The 25,415-nt window shown below is 39.6% G+C and overlaps 2 protein-coding genes across 5 annotated transcripts in view; both read right to left on the reverse strand.

Annotated features, from left to right (window-relative positions):
* CBLL1 (Cbl proto-oncogene like 1) overlaps nucleotides 1–245 on the reverse strand; it is an 11,281-nt gene extending 11,036 nt beyond the window's left edge. For both annotated transcript variants that reach the window (XM_042018340.1, XM_042018338.1), the window contains exon 1: nucleotides 152–245. In XM_042018340.1, coding sequence (XP_041874274.1) covers nucleotides 152–164 — 13 coding nt within the window. In that variant the 5' untranslated portion in view covers nucleotides 165–245. The remainder of the gene's footprint in view (nucleotides 1–151) is intronic.
* Nucleotides 246–1,220: 975 nt separating this feature from the next.
* Nucleotides 1,221–25,355, reverse strand: SLC26A4 (solute carrier family 26 member 4). Of its 3 annotated transcripts, XM_042018334.1 has the most exons (20): nucleotides 25,201–25,355; nucleotides 24,721–24,860; nucleotides 22,510–22,620; nucleotides 20,625–20,815; nucleotides 20,008–20,172; nucleotides 17,260–17,412; nucleotides 17,066–17,148; nucleotides 15,969–16,116; nucleotides 13,483–13,596; nucleotides 12,644–12,721; nucleotides 12,348–12,443; nucleotides 10,798–10,904; nucleotides 9,394–9,463; nucleotides 8,993–9,085; nucleotides 8,795–8,890; nucleotides 7,689–7,919; nucleotides 6,208–6,262; nucleotides 5,744–5,889; nucleotides 4,534–4,617; nucleotides 1,221–4,034 (listed from the first exon to the last, which is right to left on the reverse strand). In XM_042018334.1, the coding sequence occupies exons 1-20, from the start codon at nucleotides 25,353–25,355 to the stop codon at nucleotides 4,011–4,013; spliced, it is 2,340 nt and encodes a 779-aa protein (XP_041874268.1). In that variant the 3' UTR covers nucleotides 1,221–4,010. The 3 variants fall into 3 exon arrangements, with proteins under 3 accessions (XP_041874268.1, XP_041874269.1, XP_041874270.1); XM_042018335.1 differs by lacking the exon at nucleotides 25,201–25,355 and adding an exon at nucleotides 22,016–22,098 and having other exon boundaries at nucleotides 22,510–25,178; XM_042018336.1 differs by lacking the exon at nucleotides 25,201–25,355 and having other exon boundaries at nucleotides 22,016–25,178.
* Nucleotides 25,356–25,415: the final 60 nt, after the last annotated feature.

A 25,415-nucleotide genomic window follows, 5' to 3' on the forward strand; every position in this document is an offset into this window, starting at 1 on the left:
CGCCGACGCTCCCGGGGGACGAGCCGGGCCCGCCGCCGCCGCCCCTGCGCCGCCCCGCGCCCGCTGGCCCCGCTTGGCCGCTCCCCGTCCGGCAGCGGGCGCGGGCCCGGCAGACCGAGCACAGACAGGCCCCCGGCCTCCCCCTGCTCACCATTGTGGTCCATGATGCGGCGCGGGGCGCTGTGGGAGCGGAAGGGCGCGGCCGGAAGCGGCGGGGGCGCGGGCGGGGCGCGGGCAGCGGAGCCGCGCTCGCTGAGCCCCGGCCGAGCGGCCCGGTCTGGCTCGGGCTCGGGCGCGGCGGAGTGAGGCCGCCTCGCACCGCGGAGGAAGGGGAACGGCGGCAGCGGGGCCGCTTCACCCCGCGGCGGGAGGGGAGGGGCGGGAAGTGGGGCCTCCTCACACCGCGGCGGGAGGGGAGTGCGGCGGCCCCGGGGTACAGAGCCGCGGCTCGTTGGGGTTGGGAGGCGTCATCCTGGTTTTGGGGGGGGGAAGGATGAAGTGAAAACATGAGAGAGGTCTCAGTTCAGGAGCCACGGAGGCCCCGTCCGGCCGCCTGTGCAGTGCCGCCTTCAGACACACTGGGAAGATGTGACGCCGCATCGCGGTCTCGGCTGCTGATCGTCAGCCTGAAGTTTTAGCATGGAAATGGCAGATGCCTGACACGCTGTAGAAGTGATGGAACAGCGAATCTCCAGAGCACTCAGAAGCTTCACAGCAATAGAGCTCAATAGCTCAGGAGAGGATTCAGTGTTACATTTAGCATTTTGTAATTGCTGTGTAATTCAGTGGGATGCTGAGTGTTTCTATAGCACTGAAGAAAGGAAAGAAAGAAAAATACAACGAAGTCGTAGGTTTTAAGTAGAAAATGGCCTTGAGCAGTCCTTCCACAACCCTGAAGTAGGGGTAACTACTCCATGCAGATTAGTGATTGTCTCACTAAAAGCCTCCTGGATTGGGATTTTGTGCCCCTACGGACAATGTCTCTCTATCTTTGTAGCCTTAACATTTAAAAGCTGCCGTTTAAGTCTAACATTCCTTGTCTTATCCGCACAAGGCAGAGAGAACAGGTTTTCCCTTTTGTCTTTGCTGATCCTCAAAACACACCCAAGGGAAGCATGACACTGATCCTTTATAATATGCTTTATCTCCCCATAATAAGAATTCACAAAGAAAAGACTTAAACCCAAAACCAAACATGAAACTCCCAAATACACAGATGCAAGGAGCATGTTTTCAGCAGGCACAACTTTATTTTCTAGGTAATGGGTACAATTACTTTTCAAATGCAGCTTTTTATAAGTGTAAAAAACCTTAAAATACATCTCCAAGTTTAATATCTGACATGCAAAGACAGAACAGTAATACTCAAAATGCATACAAAAATACCACTTCTTCATCCTACTGGAAAAAGATGAGCACACCTAGTTACACTACTTATAGGATATTTGAATTAGTAAAAACCTAGAGAATTTTAGCTTCAATCTAAAATCCATTATTTTGGTATCCTTAATTTTGATGGATACATAGAAAATGAAGCACATATCCACTGAGAAAGGTATTTTAATACATTCTGCATATTATCTCTTACCCTTCTATGCCACAGTAGGTTTTGAGAGAAATGCTGTTTTTCGGAAAAAGTTTAATATTTTGTGCCTGTTAAATTAAGAACAACCATGCCTGGAAGAAATACGCAGGCTGTGAGAATAAGTGCATTTTATCATGTTTTATCACAATTAATCCCAGATCAGGTGTCGTATTTGGAAAGGAACTGGAAGACTGTTGAGTATTTAAATGCTTTTTAAATACCTGTACAGAAAAGAACTAGAGAAAGTTCAGAAAATAATGTAAGGGCACTTCTCTGTCAAGTAAGAATCTGTACTCAAACTTCACAGTGCAAATGTTGTCTTGAGGAAAAAAATAATTCACTGCTACCACTTTTTTACCATCTTTTCCATAGAATGTGTCCCGCATAACAATTAGCTGAAAGCTCACTTACCAGGTAGAATATTTTACTTTTTACATAAAATGTACACCTGTTTTAGAAAAGCAATACAGCCTCTAAAAAATGTGTCACTGGCCTCGTGCACTGGCAACTGTTCCAGTAGTCAGATTAACAGGAGTTGGGGCCATGGCCTGATAGGGACTTCAGGCCAGTAAGGTGGGCTGAAGTGCCAACCTCCCATGAGAGACTGGCAAGGGGACAGAAGGAGGACAGGTAGAGTTAAAAGCATGAATTGTCAAATCACAGCCTGGGCTGAAGCATTCGTGTCAATAAATTAATGGTTCCATCTGAAGAGGCACAGAGTGGTCTGATTTGCCTCTTGAACACTTGCCTCATTCTCAGCTGGTGGAGATGCCCATCCCACAGACAAATGGCCCATACCCATTGTGAATACAATCCTGCTGTTTGCTGGCTTGGACTGGAGCATCGAACATAATCTAAGTTCAAGTGTCTGAAGTGAGAAGCTTCAATGACTTGTGAAGGCTGAAGTCTGTGACTTAACTAGAGAATACAGATGACAGTTTGGTGCTGTTACCTATTATGTAAGATACTGTCCCACTGACTGAAGTTTATAGGATTTTTTTTTCACTGATTTTGACACAGTTCTCTCAGGTGCTTAGGCCAGAATAATTCACTTAATGCTTAGCTTTTCCACTAGTGTTACCTGCAGCAGAAATCTCTGTGCAGTGTGATGTTGGCAAATTTCTCTGATGTAATCAAATAAGGAGAATTAAATATACTAAAGCTAATTATTCCACACTGTTAAACCTAAAGTCATTTTATACCTGGACATTTCTTAGACTTTAATTTTTATCTGTTTCCTCACCATAGAGGTTGTTTTCCCATTTAAAAAATAATGTAGTGCTAAAAAATTTAAGGTAGCAGTCTGTTTTCTGTCAAAATACATTTCTTCTTCATGAAAATTAAGAACATTAGTTCAAGATTAAAGTTTTGCTGGTCAAATCTTTATCTTTTGTAAATTATTGCACTTGTGCATTATGAACTTTCAAATGTAAAAGAACAGCAGCAGTTTGATGTAGAATATTAAAAGAAAAAATCTCTATAAAAATATAACTATTCATTAAACAAAAAATACACCTATATTCCATTTAAAAAACCCACAAACCTCAATACTAGGTCATATTCTGACTTTCTTGCTTGCGCTTGATATCATCCTGTTTTACAGATTCCATTAAGTACCCAGGGACTAAGGTTCTCCTTAATTTATGTCACGATCTGCCTCTTGATGGAGATTATGTAACCTAGCCAAAATAATCTTCTGTCTGTCCTTCATTTAAGAGACAATCATTAATAGTAGTGCAAGACTTGCTACAATGGGATTAATACAGAACTAATGAACCCATATCCAAGGGTCTTTAGAAAGTTTTCCTATTTGAAGTATTACAGCAGTTCAGTGCTGTTTCCTGTTCACGTGACAGTTTCACCTGTCACCTGTTTCAGCAATCAAACTACCTGCAGCAATTTAAGGAACTGCTTGAAAAAAATGATCATGATACATTTTTCAAGGCTTGTCAGCACGTATTCTCACACTAATGTTCAAAGCCTTGGCCACCTAGAACTCCTGCCCTTTCACTAGGCATTGTACAAATACTGAACAAAAGGCTTGCCATCCAGAGATTTTGGTCTCTTCCACTCTCCAGGGAAGACCACAGAGCAGCTCTTCATCCTGTACACACTGATGAAAGTGTAGTGCAACTTCTGCCTGACTAGTCCCAAAACTGAGTACGTCTTGCACAATAGTCTTCCGATTTTCTTTTTTATTAATATGTACCATAGCAGAAAATGCTTGCAGAATCAAGGTCCAGAGTACTTCTGGGATAATGTTAGCTAAAATTTGGAGAGTTATAGAGATCTGTATCATTCAGACAAACAATCAAGGTTTTCTTCAAGTGCAAAGATTGGTTTCATAGCAGAAAATGCTGATATAGATAGTACTGGTGCGTGAATACTGCTGTGCGCTCACAGGCAGGACAGTACCAGCAGTCCTTCAGGAAGCAAGTCGGCGCATAGCCTAGACAAATGGGTTTTGAAAGGTGGAGAGAAACAGGCCATAGTTAGTTCTGAGTATACACCATCTGGGAAAATTACATGTTTGTGTAAACTAAAAACTCAGTGAAAGTATAAAGAAAGTAACTTCTGTAACGTGCAGATTGTGCAAGAAGGTGTCTGCTGTGTAAAAACAAGGATGAAAAGGGGAGGTTGACCATCATTTTGGACTCTGGTGCCTCAAGCCTTACCAATCTTCTTTTAGGCACCCATCTTGTGTTTAGATCTATTTATAAGCCTGTGTAAGTCAAAAGTAGTCCTAAAGCAAGAGAGATGAGGAGATACTTAAGCAGATACAATCTACTACCATCTCAAGAAAAATGTGACTTCCTCGACTTAGTACTGACATTTGGTATCCAGAAACAGTATTTATTTATGGAGAAGGTACCTGTTGAGGGTACTCTCACAGCATGACTCAAGGCTACAGGCAGAGGGATAGACACATTCAGTTCTAAAGTGCATACCTCTTCCTGCACATCAAGTTCATCATCAGGCCGGCTTGCTTCTGTGAACTCTATGGGTTCTTTAGACTCCTGCATGAGTGAGATCTTGGTAGAAAGGAATTAAGAAACATTATGAGTTACATGTTGTCCATATCACTGAAACTGATTTTTTTTTACTCTGAAGTAACTTAAAATAATTTCTACAACTTACAAGAGTCTGGTTTTTACTGTTCCTTGACAAAGATGATGATTTAGTTCAGTTGAGAGGAACTTAAAAATTGCAGAATTTTTGGGCCTGTCTCTGCTTACATGACTAGTTATGGCTTTGTAAATATAATAAAAACTCTATCTCTAAACTTCTGTATAGCATTATAAAAATGTTAAGCTCTACTATAAAATACTAGTATGAAAGAGTTGCAAAACATAAGGGTCCTATCCTAGTTATTTATCAGTAATATTAATTGCTATTTATTCGTAATACTGTAACAGTGACTGCTAGGAAAGGAATTGTGGTGAAAAGAAAGGAGGACATTATATGACCATTTTCCTAGTGAAGGCCCATATCTTTAAATGCTACAGAGCATTCTGGTTATCTGAAAAATACAGAGAATACAACAAGGAAATGCACAGAGAAGGGCAGTAGGAATGAACACTAGTGTGGAACAGCTTCTGTACGTATCTGCAACAAGTAGAATGAGATTATAGCTTTGATCAGAAGTCTATGGAGTGTTGGGAAAGGGAGCAAGGAATCATTATTCATTGCAGCTAACAATCCAGAAGTCCAGCAGGCTTAAACCAAGCAGGAAGTATTTGTCACATAATCTAAAATTAAAGAACCCATCTCCACAGGATAGTGTCACGGATTCCAAAAGGAGTATGACAGACACATCGAAGAAAACTCCATCTGTAACAATTAAATATAATGTTCCAAATGCAACCTCCTGCTGAAGAGGTTCTTAAGATGCCAGTCATCAGAAATTACAAATTGTGTCTTAGCATGAAGTGTTTTCCATATGTGCTGTTTCTCATGCTCTTTTCACTAACAAAGTCCTGGAGTTGACAGACGCTTCCTTTAATCTAGAAAAATACTCATGTGCTACAGAAGCTGCCTAATTTATTACACTCCCACTTTTTTTGTACTACAGTTCTAGGTCTAGTTTTCAAATGTGCCACTTCAAGAATGAGTGCTAGATGATAGAAGGAAGGGAAATGTACTGCTGGATATCTTTACCTTCTCAAATATGGGATCCTGGTTGTCACTGTATGTCATTTGATTCCTTATATAGAGCACAGCATCATGGACAGTCAAGAAAAATATGTCTTTTCTGACAGTGTCATCAAAGAAGGCACTCCGTTCCAGCTGAGATATAAGGTTATCTGAATAAAAGAAAGTCATAACAGGTTTATACAATATGAAGTAATTTAAGAAACAAATGTCAAAATACATAGTTGCAATTATCAGAAATCAAATATACAGCCAAATGAATCCATAAATTATAGTTTAGTCTTGAATTTTACTTTCCGTATTTCCTTTACATCCCACCATTCTTTGTGTCCCAATGGAGTCAACAATGTTTACCAGTGTGACAATTCACGTATTTATTAGGGCACGTTACCACAGACACATCTAGAGATCCCTTCTCACCTTCATTTTATTCTTTGCATGACTGAAAGTAGAAATACTTGGATATTTACCTTGATATGAAGCAAAGTATACTCTCACATCAATTCTCTCAAACTCTTTAATTATCTAAAAAAAAAAAAAAAAGTTTGCAACAAGGACATCAATAAACAAAGTCTATAAGGAGAAAATACATATATGTCTGTATGTCTATGTAATGTATAGGCACATGCACTTCATTTTTTTCTGATTTTCTTTAATCCACATAGTACATTTTGTTTATTCATCAGAAATAAGGTACTGCTATACTTTGCTATACTTAAGGATCCAGTAGTTAAGTACCTTGTTGCTGAAGTGGCCAATCTTCAGCTATGTAAGTGGAACTACCCATTTTACACACACAAGCATTGCTGCCAATTAAGGTTGTTGCTCTGTTCTCAAAATATGAATAATCATCTCTCCAAGCGAGACCACATGGGCCCGAGCAAGCTTCATTTCCCCCATGTATGTGTGATATGATACAATCATTCATTGGCCCATGCAGATTTTTTACACAGATTTTCCCCTCGTGTAGTGCATCAGATGGACCTGTTCTTGGATGAAAAAGCTACATATGGAGAGTCATGTCAACGGACCCCATATTCCCACATAACTAGTCAGGAGGCTGAAGTAAGGCAAACACTGCTCCTGTATTTCACTTAGTTAAAAGGCAGAAGACTGGAATCCACCCCTGGCTCCCTGGTGGCAGGCAAGCCTCCTAGTGTTTTCAGAGGTGATTACTAATTCCATTCCCTTCTGTTAATTGATAAACTAGAGTCACGGTAAAGATCTGGTTTTATAGATAGGCTGAGTAGTCCCAACTGCAAAATTACATCAGTGAAAGCATCAATCTGAACATACAAAATATCAGAAAATACTAAAGACTGAACAATCTGGTCCTACACACTTGCAACTGGGCACCAAAAAATAAGGGAAATACTTGGCCTTAATCTTTACACCTCATTTCCCTCTTCCTAAACCAGGAATATTATCTCCTTATTATGTACTGTGAGTTTGAAGATTAATTAATGAATGTTGATGAAGCGCTTATATTAACCACTATAAAGAAATGAATCATTCTTCTTTCATAATTAAAATAGTATGGAATGAACAAATAAATCTTGTGGCTAAAGACTGAACAAGGATGGTAAAATGAAATTTTTACTACCTCTGTATTGAGTGAGCATCATCCTGTGCCCAGATTAAAGCAGGAGGCATGTGGAAAGAAAATATATAACTAAATTTTTCATAACATATGCTTACAAGAGGACCACATTTTTCAGTTAAATTTTTTGAGTACTTGACTATGCAAGTTTCATATTGTTCTTTTAATGCATTTTTTCCCACTTAAAAGACACACACCACCAATATTCTACTTTTTGCTGTATACATTTTGATGATATTTTTCAACAACAGACTTTCTAAAACTCAGAAATTAACTTCAGCTAACAGCTCTTGATTTGCATACTGCTGACTAGTTTCATTTTCATAGAACATCAGAAAAAAATGCCCTTACCGTTTTTATTGATCTCACAGCTACAATATCCAAGAAGGTTACTGCTCCAAAATCAAGAATGAGACTGTGAATGGGCACCTTGGGGATGTTCACTTTGACTGGGAGTTCTGAATTCCAGTCCACCTGGATCTCTACTTCTTTGGTGGGAACTTGAAGATCCTGGTTGTCTTCAGGTTCCTCATCAGTCTCAAAAGCTTCATTATTAATACCAGGCTCACTGATGATGCCATTCTAATGTGTAGATAATACATGGAATACAGAATTTAATCATGGGGCAAGTTTTGGAGTTACAGAAAATACTTCCCTGTGGTACCTTCTGAAGGTTGAAGGAATTGACAGGACAGACACTTGTGACTGGTATCCCCAGCTCCCAATCCTGGTACTGTAGTTAGCATAACTAATGCCATTTTATAAGGCAAGAAGCCATTCTCTATGGCCAAGCAAGTCGTGTATTTGTTCCCTTTTCCCTCATTCTCAGGCCCTGAAGGTCCTGTGAACCAATTAAACAAATCAAACATATTTCTTCTTCCTCTCCCTACCAGCGTCAAGATTCCTGGGCACCAGGCTAATCTCTTCCTTCCTTGCTGAAGGTCCCAGGCACGTGGGCAACCAGGTGTAGTTGGTAACCCCATCAGAGAAAAGTGAAGCCTAACAGTGCACAGAGCACTGCCCATGACAAGTCCTGCGTGGGAAATTTGGACCAAAACTGCTGCTGACAGTGAGACCTGTGACACTCCCAGGGGTCAGGGATGTCTGTCCTCTGTATTCTCTAAGGTGACTCATCTTCTTTCATGTCATTTTTGAATCTAGATTATGATTGTTATATTGATACATTAAACCATGTATTAAGATCTGACCTGATCTGCAGATGTTCCAGGTAATAAGAAACTCTAAGTCAGGATCTAGGTGATTAAAACTGTAAGTTAAGTTGTGTTATAAATTTTGTATTATGCTACTTATAAACTGTACTACCATGTAGTAAGTCACACTTTTCATCTCTATTTTAAAGATGAATACAGAGTAATTCATATTTAAGCCTTAACTAAAAAGCTCCAACAGTAATCCTTTGTGAAAAAATAGAAATTAATAATTTTTAGAAGGCCTACCTTAGTAGCTTTTAATTTTCCCTTCTTGATTAGCTTTTGTATTTTCCTCAGTGCTTTGAGTCTCTTATTATATACCTTGACTGCATCAAATCCCACCTACAGAAAAAGGACCAAAATTATTTAACTTAACCTAGACATAATTATGAGGAAATCTCAAGGATAGTTAAGAAGCTTCCAAACCCATCACATATCACTTACCGTGGATTTGAGGCTGCTTTTCAGTCCATCAATGTTAGCATAAAAAATTGGACTTGAAAACTTGAGAATCTTCACACCTTCTGGTTCTATAACCTGTTGCCAAAGAGTATAAGGTTATACAGCAACAGTCATATTTCGACTAGTAAGAAGCAGTTTCACTGTTTCAACTACATAGCTAATTAAAAAAAAAAAGCATGTATTTGTTGATGATTGAGGGGATTCCATTTTTAGAAGCTTACAGCCCCAGCATGCAAGATGGTGCAACCAACTGGATGAAGATGCTGAAATTTGTTATCTTTGCAGACCCCACTTCCAAATTCAAGTTGTGTACAATATGCAAGGCACAACCTTTTCTTACACTGACTTCTAGACTGAAGGGAAAAAACTCAGCAATCACTTACATTTTTGTAGTCCTTGACCTTCTTGTAGATGTCTGTGCCAGGAATGTTTCCAAAGCCTCCCCATGAAGGACTAACAGAAACAAAAAGACAGTGAAGGTAAATGTCATACATGGCACTCATGGAATTGAAGGCCTTGCTGCACATACAAAGTGTTTTTGACTCCTGTAGTTTGTTTTCTAATGCCAAGCTAACAGACTTGCAAAAGTATTGAAGCTATTTTGCGTCACTCTAGTGAACGAGCCTTTATAAAAACAAGGTATTTTGGTCTCAGCCTACTTAATCCACCATTTTGATTTAAGAGCTGAGTGAACAACTTGTTCAATTGGTTTCCCACACCAGAAGAATATTTTAAAAGCAGATTAGTTTGCTTTGAATTAAAAAAACCATTTTTTTTCTCTGAAAAAAAATCGATGGTTTTTAAATTTCAAATCAACTGAAATACATTTACATTATTTTCAGATTATGTCAATCTTTTTGTCCAACTTTTAAAATTTTTATTTCAGTCAATAACAAAACCAAAATGTTTTGCAGTTTCCAGATACATATTTAACAGTTGAAGCAAATTGTTTTCAAGTTTTTAAGGGCTCATCTCCCCTTTGTATTTTGGTAACATTATCTGAGTTGAACTTGGGAATGTTTTTTTGAGGGTCTTCTAACTCCATTTTTTGTAATCTACTATTCTGTAACAACTTCTGCAAGGCTTTATTTTTATGCATTTGCTGATGGTGAAACTATCCTTTGGTAATGCTAGTTACATTACTCTCTGGACTCCAAGCTGAAAGAGAGGAGTTACGTTGTATTTTCAGATGAAAGATCAGTGAAAAATAACAAGATGACCAAATAACATTCTTCAAATCCACCTTTTCTCACCATTCCACTACCATATATTCTATAAGCAGCAACAAATCAGCCAGAAGCACAAATTTTTTCTTATTCTCGTGCTTTCGCTTGCTCTTCTTTTGCAGCCATACAATCAGTCTTGTATAAGCAATAAGTGAAAAGGTTATTGGCACGTGCAGCATACTGTAGTAGTATTACCCGCTAAGAGTTACTATAATGATCAGCTAATTACACAAGCCATACATCTGTTTCGATTTGATCTAGAATGCTCCTATCCCTTTCCAGAACTCAGCTATGTGTATGCATAGAAAACATATGGCTAAGTACCACCAGAGTGGCCAGCATGATATGAAATACTGATAAAATAATGCAGCTTCTCTTTTATCAGTGTAATTAAATGATAGCACACAAAGAGTGACTTGTTCTAAAAAAACTGGCTTTTTCATTTCAAAATTTTTGTAACACAAGCAAATATTCTGCCACAAATCATCTTACTTTTCAGCTTATTATCTTCCTTTTTCATAATATAAAACTAAGAATTATTTCTGATACTGTATTACTTACAACTGAACTCTCAGCACAACTGTCAGCAATCCAAACAAAAGGCCAGCAAGTAATCCCAAATCAAGTCCCAGAATGATGGATGCTATACATGTAAAAACCCAGATCATCTGGAGAAGAAATAACAAATGTAAAGTGTTTTAGTTTTAACATATGACTCCTGGTCATGCTAAAGAAACACTAGACCAGATAACCTGAGTAGCAGATTTTAACTTTGGAACTGATTGTAGCACACTAGTAATTAGCTGACTTCCACACAAAAGTCTTCTTTTTCCTCCAAGATGCTTTCATCCATCATTATCTTATTAGGCATAGTTAGCTTTTTAGGAAAGAACAGGTTTTCAACATAACAATATTTTTTAAGGATCTGACTCCTTTGGTAAAATTAAAGGAGATATAGTTAAATGTTGCATTTACTTGTTTCTGATGATGGCAATCTTTGTTAATCTTTCTTAAAAATTGGTAAGAAATTTATTTTACCAAGATGTAAAATACTGTAAGGTGCCCTCCCATGCAGACATACAGGGAAGGAAGGGGATTCCTTAGTGATATTTAAGAGAACTGTTGCAAAGAGGTACTTCGTATTAACAGGTTGATGGGACTTCTCTAAGATCTCCACTGAATATTCAGGCAGAACAGTTGAAGTGCACTCCTCAGTTCTTTCCTACATCACTGCCCAGGCAGAACATGCAGCAGACTCAATTTTTTAGAAAGCTGAGTGCTTGCACTTCTCACTGAAGTCAGTGGGATCTTATGCCTGTAAACCAGTAAATGATTGACTAAAATGTCTGAGATCTGTCTAAGACAGGTACTGCCCAATAACACTAACTGTAAAATCTAAGCACAGTAAGGACTGCATGGAAAAAATGTCTTCCATGCAATCTTTTCCTTCTCTAAGAGCTGCAATCAAAGTCTGTTCCACAGAATACACACTGGGAGATGTGAGCAAGTACCCTGAGATATGGTTATAGTGATTCATAAGAGAAGTCTGTTCATACATCCCTTAGCATGCCAAATGAATCCACATTCTAGCTTGGATTAGTCTTGCTACATGAAAATGTGAAAACATTTTCTGAGGACTGAGATTATTCAGACAAATGGTATGTTCATGCGGTAACAACATAAATGTATGTACATGAATTAAGGAAAGGTCAGCTTTTCTGACTCATTTAAACAGTGCAAAAGATAAAATCAGAATGGTAAAGGTGGCAACAGGCCATCCTTATTCTGCTTTTCAAACCATATCAACACAAGATTTCTGTAAGCTATGGAAATGGATATGAAGGAGTTATCACTGCACACAAATACCCTGATTGGTACCCTTACTGCAGAGTATAGGGAATAAAGAAAATTAGCAGAATACTGACCCTAAAAGGGGAATTTTTAACTGTCCTCATGGCAAATGCATTTTGAGAATGCACATAAACATTTTCTGATGTTAACTCCTCAAAATCCTGTTTATGTAGGTAAGAGAAACTTGGTTGGCATTAAAAAGTAAAAAAACCCAAAACCAGACAAAAACATTCAGGAGGAAAAAAAATGAGGTTACTTACAGCATCCACTTTATTCTGCCTCCACAGACGGGGAACATCAAACACTTGCATGAACATCCCTTTCAAGTTAGCTATGACTACAGCTGCCAACACAGACTGTGAAGAAAAATGATAAAAAAGTGGTATTCAGAAGCAAAACTGCACATTAAGATAGTGCTCAACATTAAACATCACACTATAAACCACAGCCCTGTCTGGAATCAGTCACCACAGTTTAAAGAGAGATATTAATCTTGCCCATCATAGCTGAGCATTTGTATCTGATGTGGCTGTGCTGTAGAGGAAAAGTACAGTACCTTTTGTAAGGGCTCTAGCAATTTCCCCAGGGCAACAATAGAAATCAAAACGATCCCAGCTGAGATTATACCAGCAACCTGCAAAGAACAGCGTTTATAGGAAATGAACTTAACTATCGTCTGTTTCCAGGATTACAAAGAAAAAGGTTTAAATAGTTGCAGATTACATTTCTTTAGGAACAAGGAGACCTGCCAAAGTGTCATTGTGTTTAGGCATATGTGGGCAACCATTATGCACTTCAGCTAACACACAGGGAACTCAATTAAGCAGGTAGTCTAAACAAACACAAGGCAGTAGCTCTTGGAGGGGTTATGTTACATAGACAGATGAAGGGAGCAGTCTGTGAGTCAGCTGGAAAAGGAGCTGCTGGATAAGCTGTAGCTTTTCACTGTTAGAAACCGCACAACTGTAGTATGGGAAAACAAAGTCGTTTACTCAACATGACAAAGATGGTCCGTGGCTGATGGTGAATGGCAAATGGCAGAGCTGTTCAGGCAAACACATGAGAGCTTAAAGATACCATGGCCAGCTGGGAGAGATTTCCTCCCACATCCTACTGTGACAAGCTTAGTCCTTTAATTGGAAATGAAATTCTGGGGAACTTGAGTTAAAAGATTCTGACCCCTAAGGTAACTCATGCTATATAAAACTTGATTGCCCTCTTCTGGCAGAGCTACAAAAATGATTCACTACTAGAGCTGAGCTGCTAAGACACCTGTGGCTTTCCATGTGCCAGCAACACAATCATTTTAGGACTATTTTCATCCCACAGTGAAATCTGTGCACTACACAAAATTAAATTTACCTGTGCACAGTACTAGTAAGAAGAAGTCGTTACCTGAGTCTTTCCACCAGTACTTTCTTGGACTGCAGTCCGTGAAAGAGCAGTAGTTGCAACAAAACAAGAAAAGGCACCTGAAAAAATGTTGCTGAGCCCAAAGGCAATAAATTCCTGAAAGATACATGAATGATGCTGTAAATACAAGATGCCTGAAGACACTTTTTCAATGGAGAATGACAATAGCTTCTGCAGTAGCTGATAAAGTAGGCAGCACAATAATATTAGGAAGAGTACAAATGAGTAATAGCTGTTAAATGTTTACACAAATGCCTCTTGTGCCAGTGCAGCTACCTCTGTTTGGAAACCAACACAGAGGTTGGTATACTCCCCCTGACATGGACATACTCATCTGAGTACAAAGGCGTTTAAAGCTTACTTCCATCAATGTTAGCACACCTAACATTTCTAAGAATTACACTGGAATAATTGCATCAAGAAATGGATACTAGAATAAATTTAACTCCCAGGTATCATCAGCTAAACAAATTATTCTGATCAGTACAATAGTCTGAGTTTAGGCAAGCCTTTAACTATGCAAAACATTGTACTATTGGCAGAACTATTAAGGAACTTTGCAATAAAACACTGTTTCACTGAAAAGTTCTAAGAGTTTTTTTATCTAAGCATCCCAATGAACTCATGCTGAGTCTCAGGCAGCAGTCTCATAGATTTGCCCCAGGGTCACAGATGCTGGCACCTACTGATGCTGGTTGTTCTGCTCAAGTGACAAGGACCCTGGGAGCTTTATGTCCTGGGATCTGGGCCATTTCTCCACTGGGAAATAAAGAATTTGGGAGCTGTCTGCAACCAAACCCATATAATTGACAGAAGCATTGTTTTCACCAAGCTGATACAGGCACAGGAGCTTTTTACTCACTGCAAACTTTTAAAAATATAATTTAATATTTGATTTTGACTGTCTCCCTTCTTTTCTGCAAAATTAAATTTCCTGTAAGTTTTTAATGTAGCTCCAACTACAAGAGCAGGAAGTCATGTTCTTTAACAGAACAGACCTAAATAATTCATGCCTATTCCCATGTAACCACTGTGATCTGTGAGAAAATATTGGACATATGGTTCCTAGTGTTCTTAGGTGTTAATAATCTGGATCTACTAAGACAATATAGACACTGGTAGATAACAGTATCATCCCATCCTTCAAAATTATTTTACCAACTGCTTTTATGATGTTATTTTAACTTCTCCAGATCAAGTAAACTATTTGCCCATCATTTTGGGCTCCATTTAACCTTTCACTACATGTAAAATACATAACATTGTACTGAAAGGAAGGCACTTTGCTTTTATAAACTAATTCTTCTACTACAATATTTAATCAGTATCTTTGAAGCACACCACTGCTGGCAGAACAACATATTCAACAACAGAACAGCATAAACAGCACTTCTAGGATTATGTTTTCTTCTTTCAGATTTATTAAACTGAAAGTTGGTGCATTTTGGTCAACTTTAAGACCAAGCGTTACCAGATTTGGCCTTTGAGGATTGTAAACTGATAAACAGAAGCATAATTTTCTTATATACGGCAAAACAGTGCTTCCAAAGTCAAACCTTATGTAATCCATTAGTACTGAAATAAAGGACTCATTAAACAAAGTACTCGTCTTATCTACTTGCTGTAGTGAGGCCGTTTTTTAATATGCTCAAAAGATCAAATGAAAAATTAGCATAGATGCAGGACAAGGAAGCTTTCTGACATTTTAATTCCACACCACGGGCAAGCAACATAACCCCCGGTGAAGACATTGAACAAATGCAGGAATCCTGTAAGAGTTTGTGATGCACAGCTCATGTCACATTCTAGCTATGTGCCCCTGGAAACCAGTGCTTACAGCAGTTCAGCCATTTAGTGCACACAGCTACTCCAGCACGTTCCTATGCTGGTAGGCATTAACTTCTGTGAAGCTGCAGGACTGATCTATTAGCTTACAAGTGCAGTTGTATTGATGTAACTAGTGTCATGCTGAGAAGTACAATAGTTTATTAACTGTACAGTTCAACTGATTCAAATCCTGCATGAAGACTAAGCCTAAATAAAGCTGTCCAGAGCAACTTCTTAGCTTGACATTGCCTTCACCTGCCCAAGCAACACAACTCAAAATATGCCTTAGAAGTGGAAATGGAAAGTAGGTTGCTAAAGCTGGCCGTGTCAACTTGAAATCACCAGATAATTCCCCTATACAGTGCCTAGCCCTTTCAGAGGTACTGCAGTCACTAAACCAATACAGAAGGAATGAGTTAGTATGAAAAGCCCATACTGAAGATGGATCTGGCTCATCTCTATGTGGTCATTTCAGCTTTTTTTTTTTTTTTTAAATAAGAGTTAAGAGTTGAAAAAACTTCTCCTGTCAGACTTCAGTGCGTGTCTGAAAAATGTGTGTGAATGGTGTTTCTTTCATTTGGCTCCATAAGTCAGCATGTTTTACATTCACTATGTTTATAAACTATTTTGGTGATACATACCTGGTTTCCATCAATAGCATAGTCATACTTGGTTGCATATACCTTCCCCACAGATACAGCAATAGCATAAGCAACAATAGCAATGGAAAAGGAGGCTGCTATCATCTGGGAAAACAGGCTGATGTTTGGAGGCTCAGGAGGCAAAAATCTAGCATTTAGAAAACATGTTAGTGTTACCAACTTTGAATTCTGTTCTTACCAGAACTGTCAAGGAGTTTGAGGCAGAGGCATACAGGTTGCTTATAATATGAAGTGTAATGTTTCAAGTTAATAAAAAGGTGGAAACAGCCCATTGACATACAGAACACGCTTATCTAGCTCACCACAGCCCAAATCCTGATGCTATTAGTCAGCAACAAAGCTCCCATTGTTCTCAGCATGGCTGAGATTTGGCCTTATGATAGCAAAGTGAAAAACTACATTTTTTGAAGCATCGAATAAAGGATGTATTGAACAGTATGATGAATTACATAAATATGTTAATGACACTTCATACTATTGTTAACATACTTCTTCAGTAAGACCACAAAAGCATTTTGTCTCCTACTGTGTTTCCACAAATTTTAATTAATTAAGCCCTGAATACCAAATGGAATGTGAAGGTTACTACTGTGAAGTGCTCTGAATCTTTCAAGTGAAAGTCTCTACCAGTGTAATCCACAACATCCTTGCTCCTATGAGTATGGAAGTGACAAGGTTGATTGGGATAACAGTAGCGGCATGGATATGAACCACAGCGGGATAACTCAGGATTACAGAAATTAAATCTATGCAGAATTTTGTTATTAAAAATATTTTTTTTTTAACCATTTTCCATAGCCCTATAGTCACTTCATGAGCAGGAAGCAATTAATTTTCAGATGGACTTCATTAATTAGATAGACATTCCTAAGCCCATTTTACAGAAGAAGGAAAACTAGGCAACATATTTAGATGGTATAATTGATAGAGCCAGAAGTAAAACTCAGAAAATCTCCAGATCTGAGTTCTAAACTCAGGTTACAGCTCTCAATGTTTCTTTTATGCATTTTTTCTTACTACTGTCATTTTTAGCCAGTTAAAATAATACCTTTTTCCCACAAAACAAAGACACTCACCCTCTTGGAATGCTCTTAACAATGCCTGCATTGTAATTTTTTTCCAAGTCGGCAGCATATGAAATGCCAGTGGCTACTATTGTCTGTAATAAAATAAAACAACAGTTTTAAGACTTAAAAAGAGTTCCTGTCTTCCTGTAGCTAGACCCATCTATTTTATCTGTTTTCAGCTTTTGTTATGCCCCTTTGCTTACCACAATAACTTCTATTGGTATAGGTATAGGTATCTTGTGTTTGAACCGATCATTTATTTCTTTAACTACCATGCAGACAAAAATGGTGAGGAGTCCAGCAACAAGATCTGCAATGTTGGTGGTACCAATTCTTTCAAATGTTTCAACAAGAGTCTGAAAAATAAAAGTGATGACATAAAACATGCCCATGTCCACTTGAAGGATGTGCAAATACTCATGAGATGATCCAGATGCATGGGGTTTTGGAGAACGCCAAGTAACTTCTTCATTCGGGCCTGGAGAAGCCTGAGGATAATGTATTGTCAAGGTGCTACAGAATCAGTAAAGGGATTTAATAGGGAATTTAATGGAAAAAGCATAACTGCAAGACTTGTCCACATAGGGGGCTTCTGCTTCCCGATTTTTAGGCAATTAATACTAAGTAAAAAGAGCTAACTCTCTACCTGTGTTTAACCTCTACCTGTATCAGAGCAAGGAAGGGAAGATCAGTAGCTTCTTCACTTTGACAAATAGCAAGGGAGGTCCTCATTTTTCTAAAGAGAGCTAGCAGACCCCAGTTCACTACATGCCTGGTGCATGTGGTCTGTGCATGACATGCTTCCTATTTCCACTGCTGACATACAGAGAATGAGTGTGAAGACACAGGTCCTACCAGGCTGTGGAGAATCCTGCACTTCAGAAAAGCAGTCACTAAACCTCAATCTACACTACATTAACCCTCCCAGCAGAGTTCAGACCCAGACTGGAGCACTCACAACTGGGCTGCAATAGGCAGCTCCCTTCTCTACCCTTCCCGTGCCCTTGCTTGATCCTATTGTTTATTACAAGTAATTGTACAAGAAAACATGAAGGGATGATTACAGGAAAGTCACAAATAGTCCTCTGTCCTCCTTCCTAAGCATCAGGGTAGTTCTCACTTGCTTCCTATCTCCAAGAAAATGTAATTATCCCATGCATAGTGAAGCAACTGTAACAGAACAGTTATCTGGTAGAAAAGGGGTTAGAAACAGACTTCTTGCATCCTGGTTAGTTCCCCCAGTAATGAGCTTTTGGTTTAAACATAAGAGAAGGTTTGCAGCAAGAGCACCAATCCCACCCTTCTGAACAGGCTTTGGTTTGGAAATACAACATCTAAGTGCTTAATCAGCTATGTTTGCTAAGTTAAAGAAGAAGCCTGCCTGAAACACTGAACCAGACGCCCTCCCTTGGTTGACTGAAGCCATTTCTTGCCCATTCTACTGCTCACCACGGATCCCATAAGAATGGCTGACCATCTCTTGCACTGCGTCACTTCACAGAGGAACAGTAACTTCCTGACTCTGATTGGGGATTCTGCTAATGTTGGATGCTTGGGGTTGCAGTTTGTTAAACAACACTACTGAAGCAAGTCCAAAACTTGATGAAGCAGACAAAGCAAATCACTGGTTGAACAGACCAGAAATAACAATTTCTTTGCTCCACATGCACCTGCAAACACATTGACCTGGCTCACCTGTAAGAACACAGAAGCTTTGAACTTTAACCTAAAAAGTCAGCATCCCATTCAGGCTTGCTGGTGCTGGAAGAACCATGTAGGTCCTTTTAAAAAGTGTATTATACTAAATGTACCATCCATTCAATAAACATAAAAAAGAGATTGAAAAAAATGCTGGAATAACAAGTCCATCACTCTGCCAGGTCTGCTGTAAGGTGTATTATTTAGTATTTTGTCTCATCTAACTTTGCTTGTTCTGAGGGAAAGAGTTTCCATTCATTCTGGAAAGGCTTATAAGATAATACTTTTTTTACCCCCCCCAAATAGTCCTCCTGATGTCTTTTTTAATTTTTACCTTGCTGTTTATAGTTATATTCATCCTATTATTGGCAATTTAGATGTCTGTTGTATTTTTTGCTAGTCTGGTTGCCAGAACTGGCATGTAAAATCTCCAAATACATTTTTTTTTCCTAGAACAGCCTCTTTTAGAAAACCGCTGTTCTAATATGAAGTGCTATGGAAGATCTAAAATACTATGAACCTGGATAGTTGGATAGTTTCATGCTGAAGTCAGTGACAAAACTCTGAATAATTTTCCTAGGAAAGGACACTATTCTGTAATACCAGACCTCTAAGAATTCAGTATTTCTGTAATGTAGCCAAAACATTTCTCCATTTGACCATTTTCTGTAAAATCAACAAATGGAGTTGTGATAGTAAAACTCAGCCTCACGTTTGCTAACCAATAGGTACCTGGCCAAAGAGTGGGAAGTTGTATCCTTTAGGTATTCACATGCATGGCTACAATGTGAAATGGAGAACACTGCCCTTTACCAGAATGACCTGCTGGTTTAAGTGTAAAGAGCCTTGGGACTAGTCAGCTTTAGGAGATAACCTGACAGTGTTAATAAATGATCAAATGTCCTTCACAATAAGTGAGAAAGCAAGGGATGGAACAAATTGTAGTCTCCAGAAGTGAAGAACTGTTTTGCTGGATAATCACATTTAAACTTTATGTGAAAAAGTGCTCTCTCTGAAAAAGACTTCAAGATGGCAATTAGACTTTCTGTCTGGAGAACCCCGAAAGCAGCTACTTAGAGCCCCACAGCTATAAATAAACAGCTGCAGCTCTTCATTAAATTGAGAACTAAATGAATCCCCTATACTTACCACCATATATATGAACCACCCCAGTGTGAAATGGAAGCAGAAGATAAGCAATTATATGAAAATATCTGTCATAGAACCAAAGCAGATTAGAAGGGCATACTTACATATATTATGGAAAGGACACCATTATAATTTTTAGTCGAAACATTCAGAACTATTTTCAGTTGTGACACAAGCACTTGAAAAGCAGCTGCAGTTGTGAATCCTCCAACTAGTGGATCTGCAAGGTACCTCACAATGAAACCGATCTGGAGGACTCCAAATATAACCTGGAAAAATCATAAAGAATAACAGCTCATTAAATAACAAAAAGGTACACATTTATTTGGAGATTTCTTATGCTTTGTTTTTTCTCTTTGTTGATGCAGAGGCTTAGGACCTTATTTCCCCCATTTCAGCCTAGTGGAGCTTAGTACCATCCACCCAAGGAAATAAAGGAGACCTGAAGAAATGTGTGAAAGGAAGCTCCAGGATATGCACCATTAGTACTCAGTTTCATGAAGGTCTTCTAGTCTGCAATCACAGGGCTATTCTGCTCTCTATGCTCCCAGCCATGCTGTCACAGACTCTGCACAGGACAAGTTGTTCTTAAAAGTTTGGGTTAACTTTCCTTCATTTTTGTGTTTTACTACAGGAAGGTATCTGACTGCCCTAGTAGGTATTTTCCCGCCATTAACACTACAGCAGTGTCAACCTTGTGCCTTCAGGTCAACTATTTTACCTGTAAAATTCCAACCAGGAATGTGAGAGTACTAGCAATCAGCACTCTCTGTGCATCTCTGGATTCAGTGTCTATCAGTGTCCCAGTGCCATTTGTCCCTGTAGCATTACTGCCTTCTATGAGAAAATTCTCATCAGGGGCCATGCTCAATACAACAGATCCCACCATCAAACTGACTACTGGGAATGGACCTGTAATGACAAACAGACCACATTAAAGTTTAATATGCATTGAAAAAAAGCATATATCAGAATAGGCAAGAAACTCTAAGTCAGAAAAACCATGTAATATTGTAATTGGGGTACATTAATAGTGTGAGGGGCCAAGCACCACAGGCACTGCATACATGACACAAAAATATTGCTCCTTCTTTAAATACCGCTCCCTCTTTAAATAAGTCACATTGTACATACAGGTACAGGTGCAGTTTCATGCTTTGCTTGAGGCAATTTAGGGCTGTACCAAGGCCAAAAGGGGCAACATGTTCCAACACGCTCCAACCATCTCCCTTGTATCAGCATCACAACCAGACAACATGGATCACCAATCCAGGGGAAAGCAAAACTTGTTTCTTTAAGTTTTGGAGTTTGTTTATTTGCTTGAGTTTTTTTGGTTGGTTAGGTTTTTGGGGGTTTTTGTCATGGTTAGTTTTCAGCTGATCCAGCGTGCCACATGATCAGGGATCCCAACACCATGGTTGAGGCAGGAACATGATCCAATGGGTAGGACCACATCTTTTGGCAGTATTGTGCTATTACATTGGCTAAAGATGACTGAAACTATACTTTGGGCAAGATACAGAGAAAGTGATCATTGTGTCAGCAAAACACAATCAAAAAGTAATATATTTGTTGCAGTTATTTACTAAAATTATGCAGAAAAGGAAAATGTCACGAGAGGTCTTAAGAAGAGTAAGTTAAATTTTACAGATTTAACTTCAGATTTTTAAGTTAAATTTTACAGATACCTTAGGGGACACTTCATGAATAAGCATTGGGAAAAGCATAAAAAAGGAGTGTTTGATAATCTAGAAAGTAGGAATGCCACCATAAGTAGGCATAACAAGTCAGATCTGGATAGTCAATGTGGGGTGCTTGGTAGGGTAGGAAGAGGCTAACAAAGTTAAGAAAACATATGGAGACACTTGATGCAGCAGAGAAGAAAGCCGATGAAAAAGCTTAGTATCATGCCAAAGCTCTGGGAGGAGAAAACAATGTGTTCTTGGTACAAGAAAACAAGGAAACAAGGAACAAGGAAAGCCTAGATTTGTTAGAACGAAGAAAAAGGAACTTCAGTGACCGAGCTGTAACAAGACTTTTAAATGTAAGAACTGACAGGAAACAAACCTCATATTCTAAAGAAAGTATTCAGAAAGAATCAACAAGGTTTACCCATAGCCTTGATGTGAGGACCTAGAGTGAGGCTGGAGTGGATACACAGGTTCTGGGTCTCCACGACAGGCAAGAAGAAGATACTGTCCACAGTAATCAAAAAAGGATGCAGCAAGTAAGGCTTGTAGAGAAGACTAAAAGAGCTCTGTTTTAGCCATCTTGAGCTTTAGCTGATAGACAAAATGTCTGTCATTCTTACTGCCTACTGAGGCCTTGATCTTGTCGTTTCTTGCATAGAGTGTAGCCCAAGACAAGATTTAAACTTCAGCACAAATTCAAGCAAAAAGCAGGGGCACAACTGAAGTTAGCTATTATGCACAATTGCCTGTATAAAGAAGAAATAAACCTTAATTTCCCCAGATCCACCAATATTAATATTCACCATAGCCAATTTGTTTCAGAAAGTAGTTATATTGTATGAAATACGAATGTCTGCAGTAAGGATTAACACTCTGTAATAGATAATTCACTGTAACTTGAACACATGCAGTTACCAACTGAGATGTGCCTTGATGTTCCCAGGAAAAAGTATGTCAGGATGGGGAAAAAAGCAGAATAGAGACCATATCCAACAGGGACTGCAACCAGCAAAGCATATGCCAAACCTGAAATGATAGATCATCAAAACATCATATTTAAAATCTCTCAGCAATCTACTGTCTTGTCTAGAATAGACTTTCAGAAAGATTTACTGCTTTTGTCCAGATGCAATTTAGAATATGTTTTGTCTGTAAATCAGTTGCAGGCACACATGTGAGTATCAATGACTGTAAATGACTGTATATCCCATGCTGGTAGTTGGATGAGTAAGTACTGAAAGATGTTTCTATATTTGCATAGCCCAATACACAGACTGAGATAGGAAACTTAAGTGGAGAACACTGTTGCAAGAGTGTGCCTCTTGAGAGAAAAGGGAGATATGTGAAGGTTCTAGTTACAGACAGAAATTTCAAGCACAAAACTGAATTACTGTGCTACACATACGCTTCAGTATCTTCAGCTCTTGTGAAAATAAGGCCACTTCTTTTCCCAGCAGCAGCTTAAAAACTAATTACCAACGTAAATCATACATTTGAGAGCCTTGGTTCTTCTTCCTTTGCATACCCGTGCAAGCTGTCAAATCCAGCAAACAATAAAAAAGTTGCCTTCAGAATCATATCCCAGTTAGCCCACGCTGCAGAGTATAATATTCTCCTTCAAGGATTCTCCAACACACATAGTTGCTGGGAATTAGGGATTCCAGGGACCTCAAGATCTCAGAAGCCTCTCTTTTTTTTTGCAAATATTTTGGCCAATTTTTCCTGTAATGCATGTTTTAAAATTTCAGATTTTTTAAAATTATACCTAGGTTTAGATTTGCACTAATTTGGGCTTTCCCCCTTTTTTCTACCTTTTTTTTTTTTTTTTTTTAATGCACAGGTGGGAGACCAGACAGTATATTTCAGAAACTGGTTTTACAAATGGATTCTGATTAAGAGACAATCAGGCCACTGAAAACAAATAAATGAGGGGGTTATAGTAAGAGCATAATAGCTGTTTTAAGTAATATGAAAAGTCCATCTAGCCCAGTTCATTTTCAAAAGGCACAGGGATCCTCTAACTGTACTACTACCTTCAGCAAAGATCTTCCAGCTCTGACACTCTCTTCAGAACTTTCTTCGGGAAAGAATCACTTTCTTTATTTCTCAGGTCACCCCCTGCCTGCGGCAGAAGTTTGTAATGCCTTTTTTCTGCCAGTCTCTGCCTTCCTAGCATGCTCCAAGGGAACAGACAGGAGGGAATACTTGGGGCTAATTGGGAATGCGTAAACTGCTTTCTTTGTTCCCAATGTAAATCTTTGTCCCCTTCTGCAACCACTTAATTTCCACTGAGGGAAAGTGTGGGCTTGAAACGCCTAGTTTTGCCTGCTGCAGTCCCGAAAAATTTGTGAAAATAGCGTAAGAGCTCTACTGAGATGAAAGAAATGAGTGTGGTGGGTGTGTCAGGGTTATAGTTAGTCTTGTCTTAGACAGATGCTGCCTCAGGCAGGATGGCTCTGTCCTCTGAGTCTTCCTTAAGTAGCTTATTTTAACTAATTTCTGCTTATTTCTGCCACTTTCCTATTTATTCATCTACTGAAAGCTTTACTAATAAATGGAATAAGGAAGTAAGGAAAACTTAATATTGCAAGCCATGTACTGTAAATATCCATCAAGTTTAATTTTTTTTTAAATGTGAATACATCACCACCTCCTTGAGGGTTGTCTTCTGCACCTGAACAACCTTATGAGATGAATTTTAAAGAGGAGTAGATATCAAGGTTGCATTATTTTAGGGGAATAACTAGAATTTGCATGCAGTTACAGGAGAACTATAGGCTTAGACAATCAAGAAAGAGAAATAAGACCACACAACCCATCTGATTTATCACAATGTAATTAAAATTTTAAATACCAAAATGAATACTCTTTGAATAAAACGCCTGGAAGAAAAGTTAAGTACATCTTGATAGCACATCACAAGAAATTTAAATCTTCTAGCGAAGGAAAGAAAAAGGAATAAATTAAAACCATAAATTATTTATTGCAAAATAATACCTAATATCTAGTATTAAATAACAAGCCTCAGATTTGTAATTCCATCTGCATAACGTCCCTGTGCTCAGCCGGCTCCCTTATAGGAACGTCCTGGGGAGGGGAGCGGAGCGCCGGCGTGCCTGGCTTTACCTTGCAGAGTGGCAACGAGGCCGGTGCTGAGCCCCGAGATGATGTCGCTGACCAGCCACTCTTTCACCCGGTAGTTGGGCAGCCATTCCAGGATGGGCAGAAAGGACTTGGCAATCTGAAAGGCCCTTTTCCTTGAACATCTGCGAGAAAACAAGTGATGAACGCACCCAACTGCGCTGCAACCGGAGCGCTCCAAAACCCCCAAAGTGATCGAGAGCTGAACTGATGCACATTTAAATTTAAGGGGCAGTGACTGTCACAGTCCTGTTTTCCAGACAGGGACGGAGCACGTACTGGTCTCAAAAGCGCACTCCCTGAAGGAAGCACCCTGTGGGCAGCTGCGACACGCAGGGACGCAGGGATGCGTTTGCCCGCGGTCTGGCGTGTGGGGCACTTCATCCCTCGGCGGGTGGAGTTTGCGAGCGCCGGGACCGCGCGTCCGCCGGCGCCCCCCGGCTCCCTCCCGCCGCGCGGACCCACCTGCAGGCCGCCTGCGCCCGCTCGCGGAGCGTGGGCGGCAGCGGCGGCCGCCGCTCGTTCTCCTCCTGGAAGCCGGGCTCGCTGTAGATGGGCCGCGCCACCACGTAGTGGCTGAGCTCGGCCAGCGGCTCGCCCGCCCGCCCGCCCGCGGCCATGGCCCCGCCTGAGCCGGCGGGCGGCGAGCGCGGCCCCCTCTGCCGGCCCCGCCGCCGCGT

The sequence above is a fragment of the Corvus kubaryi genome, unplaced genomic scaffold, assembly GCF_017639235.1.
Source record: "Corvus kubaryi isolate FWS band 111438036 unplaced genomic scaffold, C.kubaryi_AGA036_p1.0 137, whole genome shotgun sequence".
Classification (NCBI taxonomy): Eukaryota; Metazoa; Chordata; class Aves; order Passeriformes; family Corvidae; genus Corvus; species Corvus kubaryi.